Source organism: Peromyscus maniculatus, chromosome 3 (assembly GCF_049852395.1).
Source record: "Peromyscus maniculatus bairdii isolate BWxNUB_F1_BW_parent chromosome 3, HU_Pman_BW_mat_3.1, whole genome shotgun sequence".
In the NCBI taxonomy this organism is placed as follows: domain Eukaryota; kingdom Metazoa; phylum Chordata; class Mammalia; order Rodentia; family Cricetidae; genus Peromyscus; species Peromyscus maniculatus.
Genome location: NC_134854.1, coordinates 20,455,520 through 20,469,690, shown reverse-complemented (window position 1 = coordinate 20,469,690; position 14,171 = coordinate 20,455,520). Strand labels below are relative to the sequence as shown.

Genomic DNA, 14,171 nt, shown 5'->3' with positions numbered 1-14,171 from the left:
AAAAATGCTTTGGTGGATATTTAAAAAGTGAGGCAGACACACTGAGTCAGTCCTCCCCTTCTCTCTCTCATATATTACATCCTGACTGTAGTTCTCCGCCCTCCTCTCCTCCCAGCCCTTCCTCTCCATCCCCCAATCCACTCCTCCTCCATTTCCCTTCAGAAAAGGGCAGGCTTTGTAGGGATATCAGCCAAGCATGGCATATCAAGTTGCAGTGCAGTCTTTTATTTTTTAATGAAGAAAATAAAAAAGTATTCATTTAGAACAAGCTGACCACATACTTCACATCCATCTGCAGGAAATGCAGGTAAAGCATTCATTGGTTCATTTTTTTTCAATACTTCCATCAATAAATACTTGAAACTTTATGGTCTGTAAGACACTATGCCACATCTTCAGGAAACACAATGTTGGTTTTTTCTTAGAGAGAGCCTCCCTCTATTTAATGAAGCCACCTAAGGAGATGTTGTAATTGATAGCTTTAAATATGTGTACTTACAGAGATGAACAATAACGCAGTAAATCATTATTCCAAAAACACCTGCAACAGGTTTTTAATACTGTGATGAGGACTCGTGATTTTAACTAATTATTACTGTCCATAGTGATACATATTGGATACTTGGAAAATGTTTATTGGTGTGTGTGTGTGTGTGTGTGTGTGTGTGTGTGTGTGTGTGTGTGTGTGTATTACATAAATCTGGATGAAATTGGTGTAAAGATGAAGACATAACTAAAGGCAAGGCAGCTATGGTCCAGAGAGGGACAAGCACATCCTGGACAAACTGATTTAAGGTGCATGCCACTCCAGAGGAAATCTTGGCTGTTGTTATAGGAACTAAAGAACAAGGTAAGGACTGTCTTTCAGAAATAAGAGAGAAGTCCAGTTTCTGGGCTCAGAGCAAAAGTCTTTGGTCCTGCTGTAAAAGTGTGATAATAAGATGGCTATTACTAAGATCAAATGGGTTGTAGAGTGACCAAGAGAATAATTTAGTTAGCAGCCAAAATACTTCTCTGACACTCGTCTCATAGATATACAAATTGTTTCTGGATGGTGTTATTATTGAAGGCCAAGGTAATTTGAGCTGAGCCTTCTGGAATGCACATGTTTTGGAAAAGTTGAATGAGGAGAGGGACATCAGAAAGATAGGATGTAGAATGTGGATAAAACAGAAACAAGTATCAGACTCTGGGAGACTAGTTTTGATCACTAGTTCCCACACCTGTCCCTTGTCACTCAATATACTTAGCTTGTTAAATTCTAACTTAGAGCAAATGTCTGAGATGAGTCCTGGGCTGCAGCATTTTTCTGTTTTCAAGGTCTGACCATTAATTTGTGGACCCAGTGATCAGATAGAGAAACTCTGCAAGTCTAAGTTAGGGTTGTGGGAGTGAATAAGGAATGGAAAGACAGATGAGGTAAGGAAGGGTAGGTTTGTCCACAGACGCATCTAACACAGATTTGAAAAGGTGAGATACGGAGTTCAACGGTGATGAGGATGTGGGGGTTGTGCAATCACAATGACCTAAAGTAAGGCACAGAAGTGAGGAGAGGTGGTAGAATCCTGACTGGTCACTACTATAGAATGAAAAGAGATCAAGGATGAGGAGCAGAACTTGAACATGGGACTTGATGACACAGAAATTGTCATCGTAATCACTGCCATTATTTATCATCACCACCATCATCCTCTTCTTTCTATGATCCTATTTTTTTCTGATGCTGTTTTACTTACAGACTGAGTCTCTTGAAATAAAACCTGTCCAGGGGTGATTCAGTTATAGCTCTTGCTTCCCATTATCATATTGCTTTAAAAACTATACTGATTTAGATGTCAACAGCAAGCAGTATGGCAATGGCTCAGTGGTGTTGGGTGTTAACATCACAAATGACAGTTCTTAGCTACTGTTTTCCAAATACTTATTGGACATTTTCTTGTTAGCCAAAACTCAGAAAGGATAAGAACAAAGATATTCTTAATAACTTAGGAAGTGATTATTTTACATGACATGGGAGGTTTCTGTGCCTAGTATTTTAAACAAGCTCATAAAAGTGACCTTATTTGATATGTCTATAGCTGCTAAGCTGGATGTCGGAACATAGGACCACAATGTCTTTTAGTACAGAGTAGGAAAGGGGTTGTTGGATTACTCAGTATCTGAGCAAACTGAAGGTCCCTTGTGAGGGTTCCTCATAGATGGAGAGCTAATCCAAGAAGGCATCTACAAGTAACCAGAACAGACTAGAAGTTATTGTTCTAGAAGTTATTATTCTCATGATAAATCAGTCAGTTGGCAGCTAAAGTCTACAGGGTCTCATAGAGTCACTCAGCCAACATGGCCAATGAAATAGGCACTGGTGACAATGAGTGTGTGTTCAAATCCTACTCTGTCATTCAGGGGCCAAGTCAAATGGCATCTCTGATCTCCACAGAGAGAGAGAGTCTCCTGCTGTTGCTCCCAAAGGACAGAGGAAGCCCATCCCTCAGCCTGACCAGCCATACAGAAAAATCATTTAGTGGGGGGACTTACATATGTTCTTATCTTTAATCCCTTTTATGGCATTTATTTAGTTGTCATCTAGTATTAATTGAGATTCTTAGCTATGCCACACCCTGCAGAAATGATGGGAATTGGTTTTTTCTTAGTATATGTCATCAGTATATAATTGAGTATGAATATCCATATGTCTCATTTCCCTTATTGAAATGTCACATTCTTAAGTGCATGCCCTGTGGCCCTCTGCACACCTGGGGTTCCACTGATGTATCATACATGGCTTTCTACCTTGTCCTATAAAGTCATCTGTGTACATCCTGTCACTCGTAGAGAACTGTAGTTCGCTTGAAATCTTTTACTCCTTCATCACAGGGTTTTATATACTAGGCCCTTAATAAACATTTCTTGAATAACTAAACAAATGTCCTGATCAAAAATATTCTGTACTGTGCCCTGAGTCCATTAAATGAACATCTCAGAAAAACTGAAACATGAAACTAATGTCATAGTAAATACAATGATTTTTACATGAAAAAGGTATGATAATATTTTATAATACTACTTTCATTTCTATAAATAAATTCCCTGAAATATTTTAAATCCTCCAAGAAGGTGTAGGCTGAACTACTATTTTTCTTTCAATAATAGAGTAACTTGATAATGTTACAAAGTGATATTTATGTTAATTGGCACAATACAAATATTCCCAAAAGAGGATAACAAGACAAAATGTTGTCTATTAATGTTTTTATACTAAAGGGCTTTAGGGCCACTCCTTCTTGTGTTGGATATAAGAGAAGGTTTGCCTGATGGTACAAAAGCCACACCCAGAGCCCCAAACTCTCACCTTGAAGTCCAGATGTGGCCTCCCGATGATGCAGCCACCTGCCTTGTAAATTCTCTGTAAGTCTGCCCAGAGATAATTTGGTGAACATTTAATTCAAGGTCATATGCCATCCTTGAACCCACAAACCAGTGTTTGCCTATTAAGGAACCAACTTTGAGTTCCTTTTTACTTAAAAACAAACAAACAAACAAAACAAAGTGCAGTCTGGGTAAATCTGACCTCTGCGTAGACCATAATGGAAAACATGAAAAGACAATAAAAGCAGCACACGGGACAGTGCCCTGGGCATTACCTCTCTCCCTGTAGCTTTCTGCGGGTGATGCCTGGGATTTCTTTTGCTGAATAAAGTGTTTGATGGAGCGAGACATGGCCGTCACACATTCATTTGCATATAACACTTCTGTTGCTCTGGTTAGAAAGGAAACACCATGGCTGGACAGACAGCTAAGCAGTTACAAGCATGTGCTGCCTGTGTAGAGGACCAGAGTTTGATTCCCAGCACCCATGTTGCACAGCTCACAACCACCTGTAACTTCAGCTCCAGGGGATCCAACATCCACTTCTGGTCTCCAAGAGTGTCTGTATTCATATGCATACATACTCACACAGACATACACATTTGCACATAGTTAAAAACATAATAAGTATTTTAGAATGCAAACATCAGACAATCTTTACTTCTTAAGTAGATGATTCGGATAGAAATCCAAAGACTAGTAGTACTCTTGCTGGAGTACAGTAGGTTCAATAGGTAACAGAAGAGCTAGACCACTTATAATTGCATTCTTCACATGCAGAGAAGAGTATAAAATTCCAAGAAAGGTCATTGCATCTGAACAAAATCTGAAGGCACATTGGCTATCACCTGAGACCACCCCTAACATGGAAATGCATCTCAGTCCGTAAGAGCTAGAGGTTGCACTTCTGTCTGTAACAGAGGCAGTGCCCTTATGTAGATCTCTATAAGTGCTTGTAATGGCTTCCATCCCTGCTACTGTCTGAACAAAAGTGAAACCGACATCTAGAGCAGGAAGAACCACTTTCCTTGAGCAGAGAGTGGGTCCAGAGCAGTGATCCACACCTCTAGCTGCCTGTGAAAAGCATTAGGAAGGATTTCAGCAATTTTGATGTCTGGATCCTGCCCCAGACATTCTGGTTCTTTGGGCTAACACAAACTGTACTTCAGCTGCTGGTAGAACTGAGCAGAAATGATGCTCTTTTTTTTTCCTGACACCTGAAAGGTTTCTGTCTAACCAGGCTTCCCCTGAAGACTGTCCCACAGGCAGCCTTGCACTTACCACCGGGGAACTTGTTACTCATACAAACCCTCAGACTGCACCCCAGGGCTGCAACAGCAGAATTTCTGAGCTGGAGTCTGCATCTGATGTTTCACTGAGCCCTCACAGTAGTCTAGAATCAAGGTTAAGACCCTGGTGCCCAGTGTGATCCACAGACCTGCAGCATGCAGATCCCCTGAAACTTGTCCAAAATGTAAAATCCCAAGCCACTGCAGCTCTATTCGACCAGAATTCGCATGTAAACAAAAATTTGGGGCATCTGCATGAACCTTAAAGCTTTAGAATTGCTTCTCTAAGAAACAGTGGTCAGTTAGTTCATGATCGCACTGGACTTGGACAACTGTCTGTGAGAACATTCAGGTAAGAAGCCAAGCACACAGCTAAACAGGCGAGCTCTGCATGTTCCTCCTTCTGCCTTTGCAGGCAGAGCTGATGGAACTCTCAGGCAAGTAGGGCAAGGACTAAAAAAAATTACTGGTTGTAATAGGCATAGCTACTGTTTATCAAATTGTTGTTCGTGTTTTCCAGATAGACTTGCATTTAATCCATGCAGACAATCAGAAAAAGACTCATTCAGTCACGCATTCGTCATATATTCCATTTTATTAGATTCTGTGACGGGTGCAGTTCCAGGTACATCCCCGACATCTTAGAGATGTGGTTACACCTGCCATGCAGAGGCTAGAGTCCAGAATCAAACAATGTCAGCAATGAATGAAGGGAGTACTGTGAAGAATAGAGTATGAGTACTGTGAAGAATAGAGTATGAGTACTGTGAAGAATAGAGTATGAGTACTGTGAAGAATAGAGTATGAGTACTATGAAGAATAGAGTATGAGTACTGTGAAGAAGAGGGAGCATAATGAAAGAAAGAAATGAGAATGGTAAGGAAGTGCCACTTAAGAGCTGGGAGAGAAGTGGAAGATCTCTGAGGAAGGAACATAGGAGCCAAGCTTTGAAAGATGCACGTTCCTGAGCCATGCAGATACCCGGTAGAAGAGGAGATACAACTTGTCCTAAAGTAGGAGCGGAGAAGAGAGGTCATATGTAAGTTCAGATGATACTGCAAGCATGGCACTCATAACATTATAAGCCAGGGTAAGTCTTTACAACAAGGAAACCAAGCAGGACTTCTCAAACCTTAAGATGTTCGTGGTGACCTGAGAACCTTGTGAAGCTGTGGTGTGGAGCCAGAAAGTCTGGGGTGAGACCTGAGTGCCTATCTTTTCAATGATCTCTCAAGAGATGCCAAGGCCATGGCTTTTTAGTCTACATTTTTAGAAAGCAAAGGGGGTAAGAGGGCTGAGAGCTTGAACAGCTTTCCCGGTGTCACCCAGCTGGTAAGTCAAGCCAGATTTGAAGGGCACATGCCCCGCAGCAAAGACACAGGATCCATCAGTTGTCTCAGAAAAACCTCATGCCTGATTTCACTGGGACTGAGTCTTTGTTGAAAAGTGTAAAGAGCCTACCTGAGGAAGGTCTCTGTGTATACCCTGATTATTATGAAATAGTTATCCCATCTTGTTTTAAAAAGGGGGAGGGGTTGATGTCCACACAATTACTGATATTCTGTGCTATGTGTTACGAGACATATAGAAGATGTAAGACATAATTAGTCCCTGGCAACTTCAAGACAAAGGATAACATTGGAGACCATTTTGGGTGCAATCCGTATAGATAAAATGACTCATCGGTCTCAAATGAAATGGCATTATATTTGTAGTAACTGACCCGAGGAAGCCAACTGTTCCCCAGACCCTGCAGTCATGCTCCATTTAGTCTGACTTCCCCAGATGCCACTGTCCTTGTCCATCTGTATTTAATTCTCTTTGCTCCATGGAAGAGCTTAGAGCTCCAAGATGTGTTTGGGCTCTGACGTGTTGGGGAGATATGCAGCAGCTCACACACTCAAGTCAATGAATCTGTAGTACAAATTGTGTGTGTGTGTGTGTGTGTGTGTGTGTGTGTGTGTGTGTGTGTGTGTGTGTGGTGTGCTGGAGGAACTGGCTCTAGGCTTTCTTCCATGGACACAGCCACATCTTTTCATATCAAGCAGCTACTCAAATGAAAGGCAGGCTCCTCACTTTCTTGTCATGATCCCTGGGGGTGGAGGGGATGTTCTGTGTGTGTATCGTATATGCCATGGCCTTGAAGAATGACGCGGTTTGCTTGGTTCTGTTGCCCTCCTCCTTTGTTAATTCTCTGTGTTCTTTTTCCTTTGTGCTGCACGATTAGGACCCTGCAGTGGGACACAGACCCCTCAGTGCTCCAGCTGCAGTCAGACTCAGAACTTGGGTATATGTCTGCTCTTTTGTTACTCCTTCTATGATTTCTTTGCTATAGTTGTGTTAAAATGCTGGAGCTGTTATTGCTCTCGGTTTCTTCCCCTTTTGTTGAACCTTCCAAGTTAATAAGTTTCTTTTCTTCCATTTGTTTTCTTTATATAGCTTGGGAGAAAGTCTCTCTTTGTGGACAATGTCACAAAAAGATGGCTTTTTCCCTCCCCTTACTAATTCCTATTAGTGCAAAGTGACACTGATCCCTAAGAAATTAAAAACAGAAGCCCATGCCTCCACTTAAAAGTGGAGCATATAAAGTCTGGGATTGGAGATACAAGTGGCTTTATCCTAACATTCTCCCTACTTACTAACAACTAATCTTGTCTGGGATCAGTACTAAAATGTTGTGTCTTGTTTGTGTTATTTACTTTTCATTTGTTAGAGAATTCACAATAAACTCTTAATTTCAGTTCATTTTGAATAACTACATTTCTGTGAAAGAAGTCGATTTGCCCAATATTTCAAATACTTGGTGTTGGGTAATGCCTCCTAAAGATAATGTTTTCAGGTGGATGTCTTTCAGAGTTGAAGAGTCACCCATAAAGAGTAAAATACATAGGTTTAGGGTTTTTTTTGTCTTAGAAGATTGGGGTGAGCTACAGTCACACATGAGATATTTTCCATGGATGCTCTCACAGCTCACTATCAAGCTCAGAACTAAGTGTGTACTTTTTCCAGCTTCAAATACAGTTAAAGTAACTTGATATCAGCCATAGCAGTACTGTCTACACAGAAACTGACAGACGTGGCTTCCCCTCCCTTCAAAGTGACATGATGGTATTTACCAATGTAAGACTAGATACCTCCAAAAATTGATACTTCGGGGTTTTATAGCAGCATTTTTTAAATAAACCAATATATCTGCAAATGGGCATTACCTCATTTGTTATCTACACTGAACTGTTTACACTGCTGGGTGTCTGTCTCTGGGTTTCCATCTATTTCAACACCTACTGTGCAAGTCAGGCTAAATGGCAGCTGTGTGGTTCTTTGTGTATGCAGAAGTTCTTAACTGACTCACAGTGATGCTAAGCTGAGGAATCTAACATCTTAGATGCTGGTGCACTGGTTATAAATCAGTTCAGAAGAAGAGAGCTGCAAATTTCTTTTTAAGAAACTTTTAAATTACTAAGTTTGGGGTTGTTTTGTTAGACCATCCATTATCTATGTCAAATTATATTTTTTTTAATAATCAAGAAATGTGACTATGTAAAGCAGAGAGGCAATAAGTACATAGTTGCAGTCTGCACTGTTTCAGTATGGCATAGTGTTTTTAAACATAATTAACAAACAGAAGGAAGCTGTGTGACTTCACAATGACAGATTATAGGTGTATTGCAGTATTGCTAAGTTGCTGCTGTGGAGCAGTTAGGGATTTTCTTACCTGAATCTGCTTTCGGGGAAAACTCACAATGCAAATTAAAGCATACTGATGTAGATGAAATTCAAAACAGTCTTAGTACATAAGAAACACAGAGCCAAATACAGAGGTAACAGCCAAAGAGGTCAGAGAGCCATGACTACCTTATCTTACACCTCGCCACCATCACTTCCCCAGAGAGAGCTTCTTCCTGTGTGACTTGTGTTTTTATTGCTTTCCTGTTCTGCTTTCTCATTGGCTCTAAGCCCAGCCACATGACTTCCTCATCACTGCCTGTCTATACAGACCTCCAGGTCTCTATGGTTGGTACTGGGATTAAAGGCTTGTATAAACATGCTTGGCTGTGTCCTTGATCACACAAAGACTCTGCCTGCTATGTGATCAGATTAAGGGCGTGTGCTACCCCCCCCCCCGCTAGACTTCCGCTTATGGCTCGTTATGTGACCTTACTATGTGACCTCTGATCTCCAAGCAAACTTTATTTATTAACATACAAATAAAATCACATTTCAACACAATTAAAATATCACCACATTTCCCCCTTTTATTCTAATAAAAAGAAAAAAGCTATAACGAATATAAGAAAAACTATATACAATAAGTATAAAACTATATACAATATATACAAGCAATAAATTTCTCAACAATGTCTAGTCCTTTTGCATTTGACAGACCCAGAGAAAATATTCCATTATCTATCCTATTTGTTAAGTCTAAAATGTACCTGATTCACTTTTTATCCTAACTTATATTACTAACAGAGAACCATCTTATGATATCTTTCAAATTTATACACTTACACCGCTTTAGTGAGTTTCTTTTCTGAAATTCTTAACAAGGAAAACTATAACTATAACAAATCTCTAACTAACTATAACTATCTAATCTTCAACTCACTATAACTATCTAATCTTCAACTAACTGTAACTATTTAATCTTTAACTAATTATAACTATAACTATCTAATCTTCAACTCCCTCAGAGACCCAAGAAGGAAATAATGTTCCTAATAAAAACAGGAAGTGCATGCATGCAGCTTCCAAAAACAAAAAAAAATGTGACTTGACAGAAATAGCCAGCTGCCTGGACAGTGACCCAAGGTTTCTCTGAAACATTGGGGCATCATCTTCAGCCTATAGGCTTAGCATATCTGACAGATTATTTGTGAAATAGGATATACACAAGGCCTACAGTTCAACCTCACATTTGTTGAGAGCAGTCCATGTACCAGAAACATCTGAATTCCACCAGTGTCCTGTCATGATTCAGGATTTTAAATTCTGGAAAATGATGTTTTTGAAATTCAGCTCTCCATTCTTCTTGGCTTGTGGTTGGCTTCATCTCTTTTATTAAATGCCAGTCTACCTTTGAGAGGTTAGACTCCATCAGCCTAGTTAGTCTTTCAAGAATAACTGTTTCAGCTGCTGTTCCACTGCACACAAGAAGCCATCAGTCCACTGCCTTTTCAGCTGCCTTTGAAGAAAAGGGCACTGTACCTTTTCCAGATTGCAAAAGCCACTTCAGGGATGATGCCATATTGTTCTGGAGTCAGAGGATGCCTGTTGCTAAAGCCACAACCACACTTGTCTTGGCAAGAATCAGTAGTCCTTTGTTTCGTGTCCTGTCTGTCCATTTTGTCCTATTTATCAGCAGTCAATTCGAGGACACTTTGTTGTCCAGTGGCTACCTTTTACAACAATGAAAGTTAACTCCATATGCAGTTTCTTCAATGCCCATATCTTCTCTGAAGTAGATTGGTGCTGCCATGATCTGACATGTCTCATAGTCATAAAAAAGAAAAAATTTCTAAGTATCAAAACATTTTAAATGCCATATTCTGTAGATCTCTGAAGGGTTTGAAGATGAACTGTCTATCTAAAATATCTTGGCTTGACCTTGAAAACTTACCTAATATGACTACAAGTTTAACTGTAATGTCTAACTACTAACTTTCATTTCTTTATGTCTTAATCGTTGGTAATAATAACATTTAAGGATTAACAAATTGTATTACATTGTTAAATGAACTTTATAAGTACAATATCTTGAACAAGATTAGAAATATATGTATAGCATTTTCTAACAATCTCAATCTCAATATATATAATTTGTATACAATATACAAAAATCAATCCAAGGTACAGTATTTAAAACTAGTAATTGTCTTTTAAAAGTAGATTCAATAATCTATCTTTTTATCTATATCATATCTATATCATATCTATATCTTCTCTTTACTTTTCAGAGTAGATTAAATAATCTACCCTCTAGCATTTCTATATATATTTTTTACAAGAGCCTTTTCCTAACCATTAACAACAAGAACTTGTAACCAACCCTCCTAAACAATGAAAATCATCCCAGGCCCAAAACCCATTAAAAGACCAAAAACCACCTGCCTCACACCACCTCTTTGGTATTATGGGCGTCATGTTCTTAAAATTGCTTCCTGTTGGTTGTGGGCAAAGGCATCTTTATTCTAAAAAGAAAATTTTTGGGTTAATTATTAAGTTCTAAGAAACGTAGCTATATCATTTGTTGTCCAGTCTCTGCATAATGCCAAAGTTCAGGGCTTATCTCAAGCCCTTGTTCAAGTAGTCTGTGAAACTGGGTCATCTTAGCTAGCTATCTCAAAATTTCTCTGAGCACTTTGTAGTCCAAAGCTAATCTGTAGATGATGTTTGTCAGCTTATTGGTATTATTACTGTCCACGTGGAATCGTTGTTGTGAGGCACCATGATCTTTCTGGAGACTTCAAATTCAATGTTAGGCCTGGTTGTGATTTCCTGCAAAAAACTGATAAAGACTCGAACATAAAAACATGTATAAACAGCTAATTGAACTCTTTTTCTAGAATTAGTAAGTACTCTATATGACCATTAATATCATAACAAAAGTTAAAAATATGTATTAATCTTATAAATTTTGATATAAAATTCATACTTGAAGAAAAGTTTAAAGAATCAAAATAGAATCAAAGAATTGAGATTAATAGCAATAGAAAAGTCCCTTAATTTTTTTGTTTTCTCCTGTCCCATATTATAAGATGGCTCTTTCTTCTGGCATGATACAGAGAGTTTTCGTTTTCCTTTTCCTTTTAACAACATGCTTGGGTTTAAAGAAGCAGAGAGCCATTCTTCAACTCCAAAGCCAGCTTTAATTTTAAATTAAACTGGGACTACAAGAAGACCAATAGTGTTAAATGTCTTTAGAGAAAAGCAGAAACAAACATTTAGGAAGACTTATGAAATTTCGTAGATGATATACCAATAGGCCAATTTACTCCTTTTCATGGGACATTTTTTCTAGGTGATTTGTTCTTTTTCTTCAGATGTCTCATTTGTCCAGTGTTCTTCAGATAACTTAGCCTTTATTCTTCTTAGAGACAAGCAAAAAAAAAAAAACCTTTCGCCAAGACTAACTTTGAGGGGGTTCCCTTTTGGCAAGTTAGATCTGATTAAATGAAAATGCATATGTTAATGGTATAAGTTAGTTTAAAATGGATGGTCATGCTGGTTGATGAACAATCACCTCTTCTAATTAAGATGTCTCTCTTGTTCAAATCGAACCTTTATCAATGTTGATGACATCCACAGCTTATCTTCTGAAGAAACAAAAGCAAAACCTCATCCCCAAGGTAACACATATCCTGGTTTCCATTCTGAGGTCAGCACATCCTTAAAGTATATAGGCTGATTTAATTCTGTGTTTTTTTTCTATTATCCAATATCTCTCTGCAGCTGTTGTTCCTTTCTCATTGGCATTGAAAAAAATTCAGTTAATAGAGCATTATGCAGCCTATTTCTGAGGGGTTTTGTTACCCCTTTCTGTTTACTTAGCATATCCTTTAGAGTTCTGTTTGATCTTTCTATAACTGCTTGGCCTGTAGGATCATGTGGTACTCATGTAATATGCTTTATCTTGTAATAAGCAAAAAACTGTTTCATTTTAACAGAGACATATGATGGAGCATTGTCAGTTTTAATTTGTGCAGGTATACCCATGATGGCCATAACTTCTAGCAAATGAGTGATTACATAATCAGCTTTTTCAGAACTCAAAGCAGTTGCCCATTGAAATCCTGAATAAGTATCAATGGTATGGTGTACATATTTCAATTTTCCAAATTCTACAAAGTTAAACACATCCATCTGCCAGATTTCATTCCTCTGAGTACCCTTTGGGTTACATCCTGCTGGTAATGGTGTATGATTGTAAAAGGAACAAGTAGTACATTTCCTTACAATTTCCTTGACTTCTTGCCAGGTTATAGAAAAATCCTTTTTTAAACATTTACTATTGACATAATGTTTTTTATGAAATTCTAAGGCCTGCAGCACATTTCCTATCAATCTCATCATTACTTTCTCCTAAAGGGCCTGGCAGACCAGTATGGAATCAGATGTGAGTTATATATAAGGGATGCTTCCTATTCCTGATTATATCTTGTAACTGAATAAATAGTGAAGTTAATTCTGAAGCATCAGGGATAAATTCTGCAGTCTCAATATGTAATACCACTCTTTCAGCATACTGAGAGCCAGTAACTATGTTGAGAGGTTCTGAAAAATCCATTAATACCAACAGAATAGCATACAATTCCGATTTTTGAACCAAATTATAAGAACTTTGAACCACTTTACTTAAATTTTCTGATTTGTAACCTTCCTTTCCTTGTTTGTTTGCATCTGTATAAAATGTACAAACTCCAGATGTGGGTATTTCCCGTATGATGCCGGGCAAAATCCAATCAGCTCTCTTTATAAGTTCAATTATATCTCTTTTGGGATATTTGCTGTTAATCTCTCCCCAAAAATTACTGCAATCTCTTTGTTAAGGTTCACTTTCTGCCCATAATTTTTCAATGTCCTCCTTATTTAAAGATACAACAATTTCTGCTGGGTCTATTCCTGCTGACAAAGTCTCAATTTTCCTTTTAAAATCAAGTCAGAGATCTTTTCCACATACGTTTTTAATTTTTTACTCTATTTATTTGGTAGAAATACCCATTCCAATGTAATATCTTTGCTCTACATTAAAATTCCTGTAGGAGAATGCCTAGAGAGTAAAATAACCAAAATGCAATCCAGTTTTGGATTGACATTATACACGTGTCCTTCCTGAACTTTCTTTTCTACCAAGACCAATTCTTTCTCAGCTTCAGGTGATAATTCTCTTGGACTATTTAAGTCCTTGTCACCTTCTAAGGTTTTGATTATTAATTTTAATTTGGTTATTAATATTAATTCAGTTCATCATTTTTTACCCCAACAATAGTTTGTAGATGAGAAATGTCTCTAAATAATCTTTGAAAGTCATTAAGAGTCTGTAGTCGATCTCTCCTAATTTGCACCCCTTGGGTTCTAATTTTTATAGACCTATTTTATATCCTAAATAATTAATAGAATCTCCTCTTTGTATCTTTTCAGGAGCAATTTGTAATCCCCAGTAAGGAAAATTTTTCTTTACTTCTTCAAACATTTTTTCTAAAGTATCTGCATTTAAGTCAGATAGTAAAATATCATCCACATAATGATAAATTATAGATTTAGGAAATTTTTTACATATCACTTCCAATAGCTGTTGTACAAAATATTGGCACAGGGTTGGGCTATTCAACATTCCCTGTGGGAGAACCCACCATTGATATCTCTTAACTGCTTGAGAATGATTATAAGTAGGCACTGTGAAGGCAAATCTTTCTCTGTCTTTTTCTTGTAAGGTTATTGAAAAGAAACCATCTTTTAAATCAATAAGTATAAGAGGCCATTGTTTAGGTAACAGAGTAGGCAAAGGAATTCCAGATT

The 14,171-nt window shown here is 38.0% G+C and overlaps 1 protein-coding gene across 6 annotated transcripts in view; it reads left to right on the top strand.

Annotated features, from left to right (window-relative positions):
* Dync1i1 (dynein cytoplasmic 1 intermediate chain 1) overlaps positions 1 to 14,171 on the top strand; it is a 309,676-nt gene that overhangs the window by 52,517 nt on the left and 242,988 nt on the right. For 3 of the 6 annotated variants that reach the window (XM_006986876.4, XM_006986878.4, XM_016005427.3), the window contains exon 5: positions 6,880 to 6,939. The exons of the other annotated variants lie outside the window; for them this stretch is intronic. In XM_006986876.4, the coding sequence (XP_006986938.1) occupies positions 6,880 to 6,939 (60 nt within the window). The remainder of the gene's footprint in view (positions 1 to 6,879; positions 6,940 to 14,171) is intronic. 6 annotated transcript variants of the gene reach the window in all.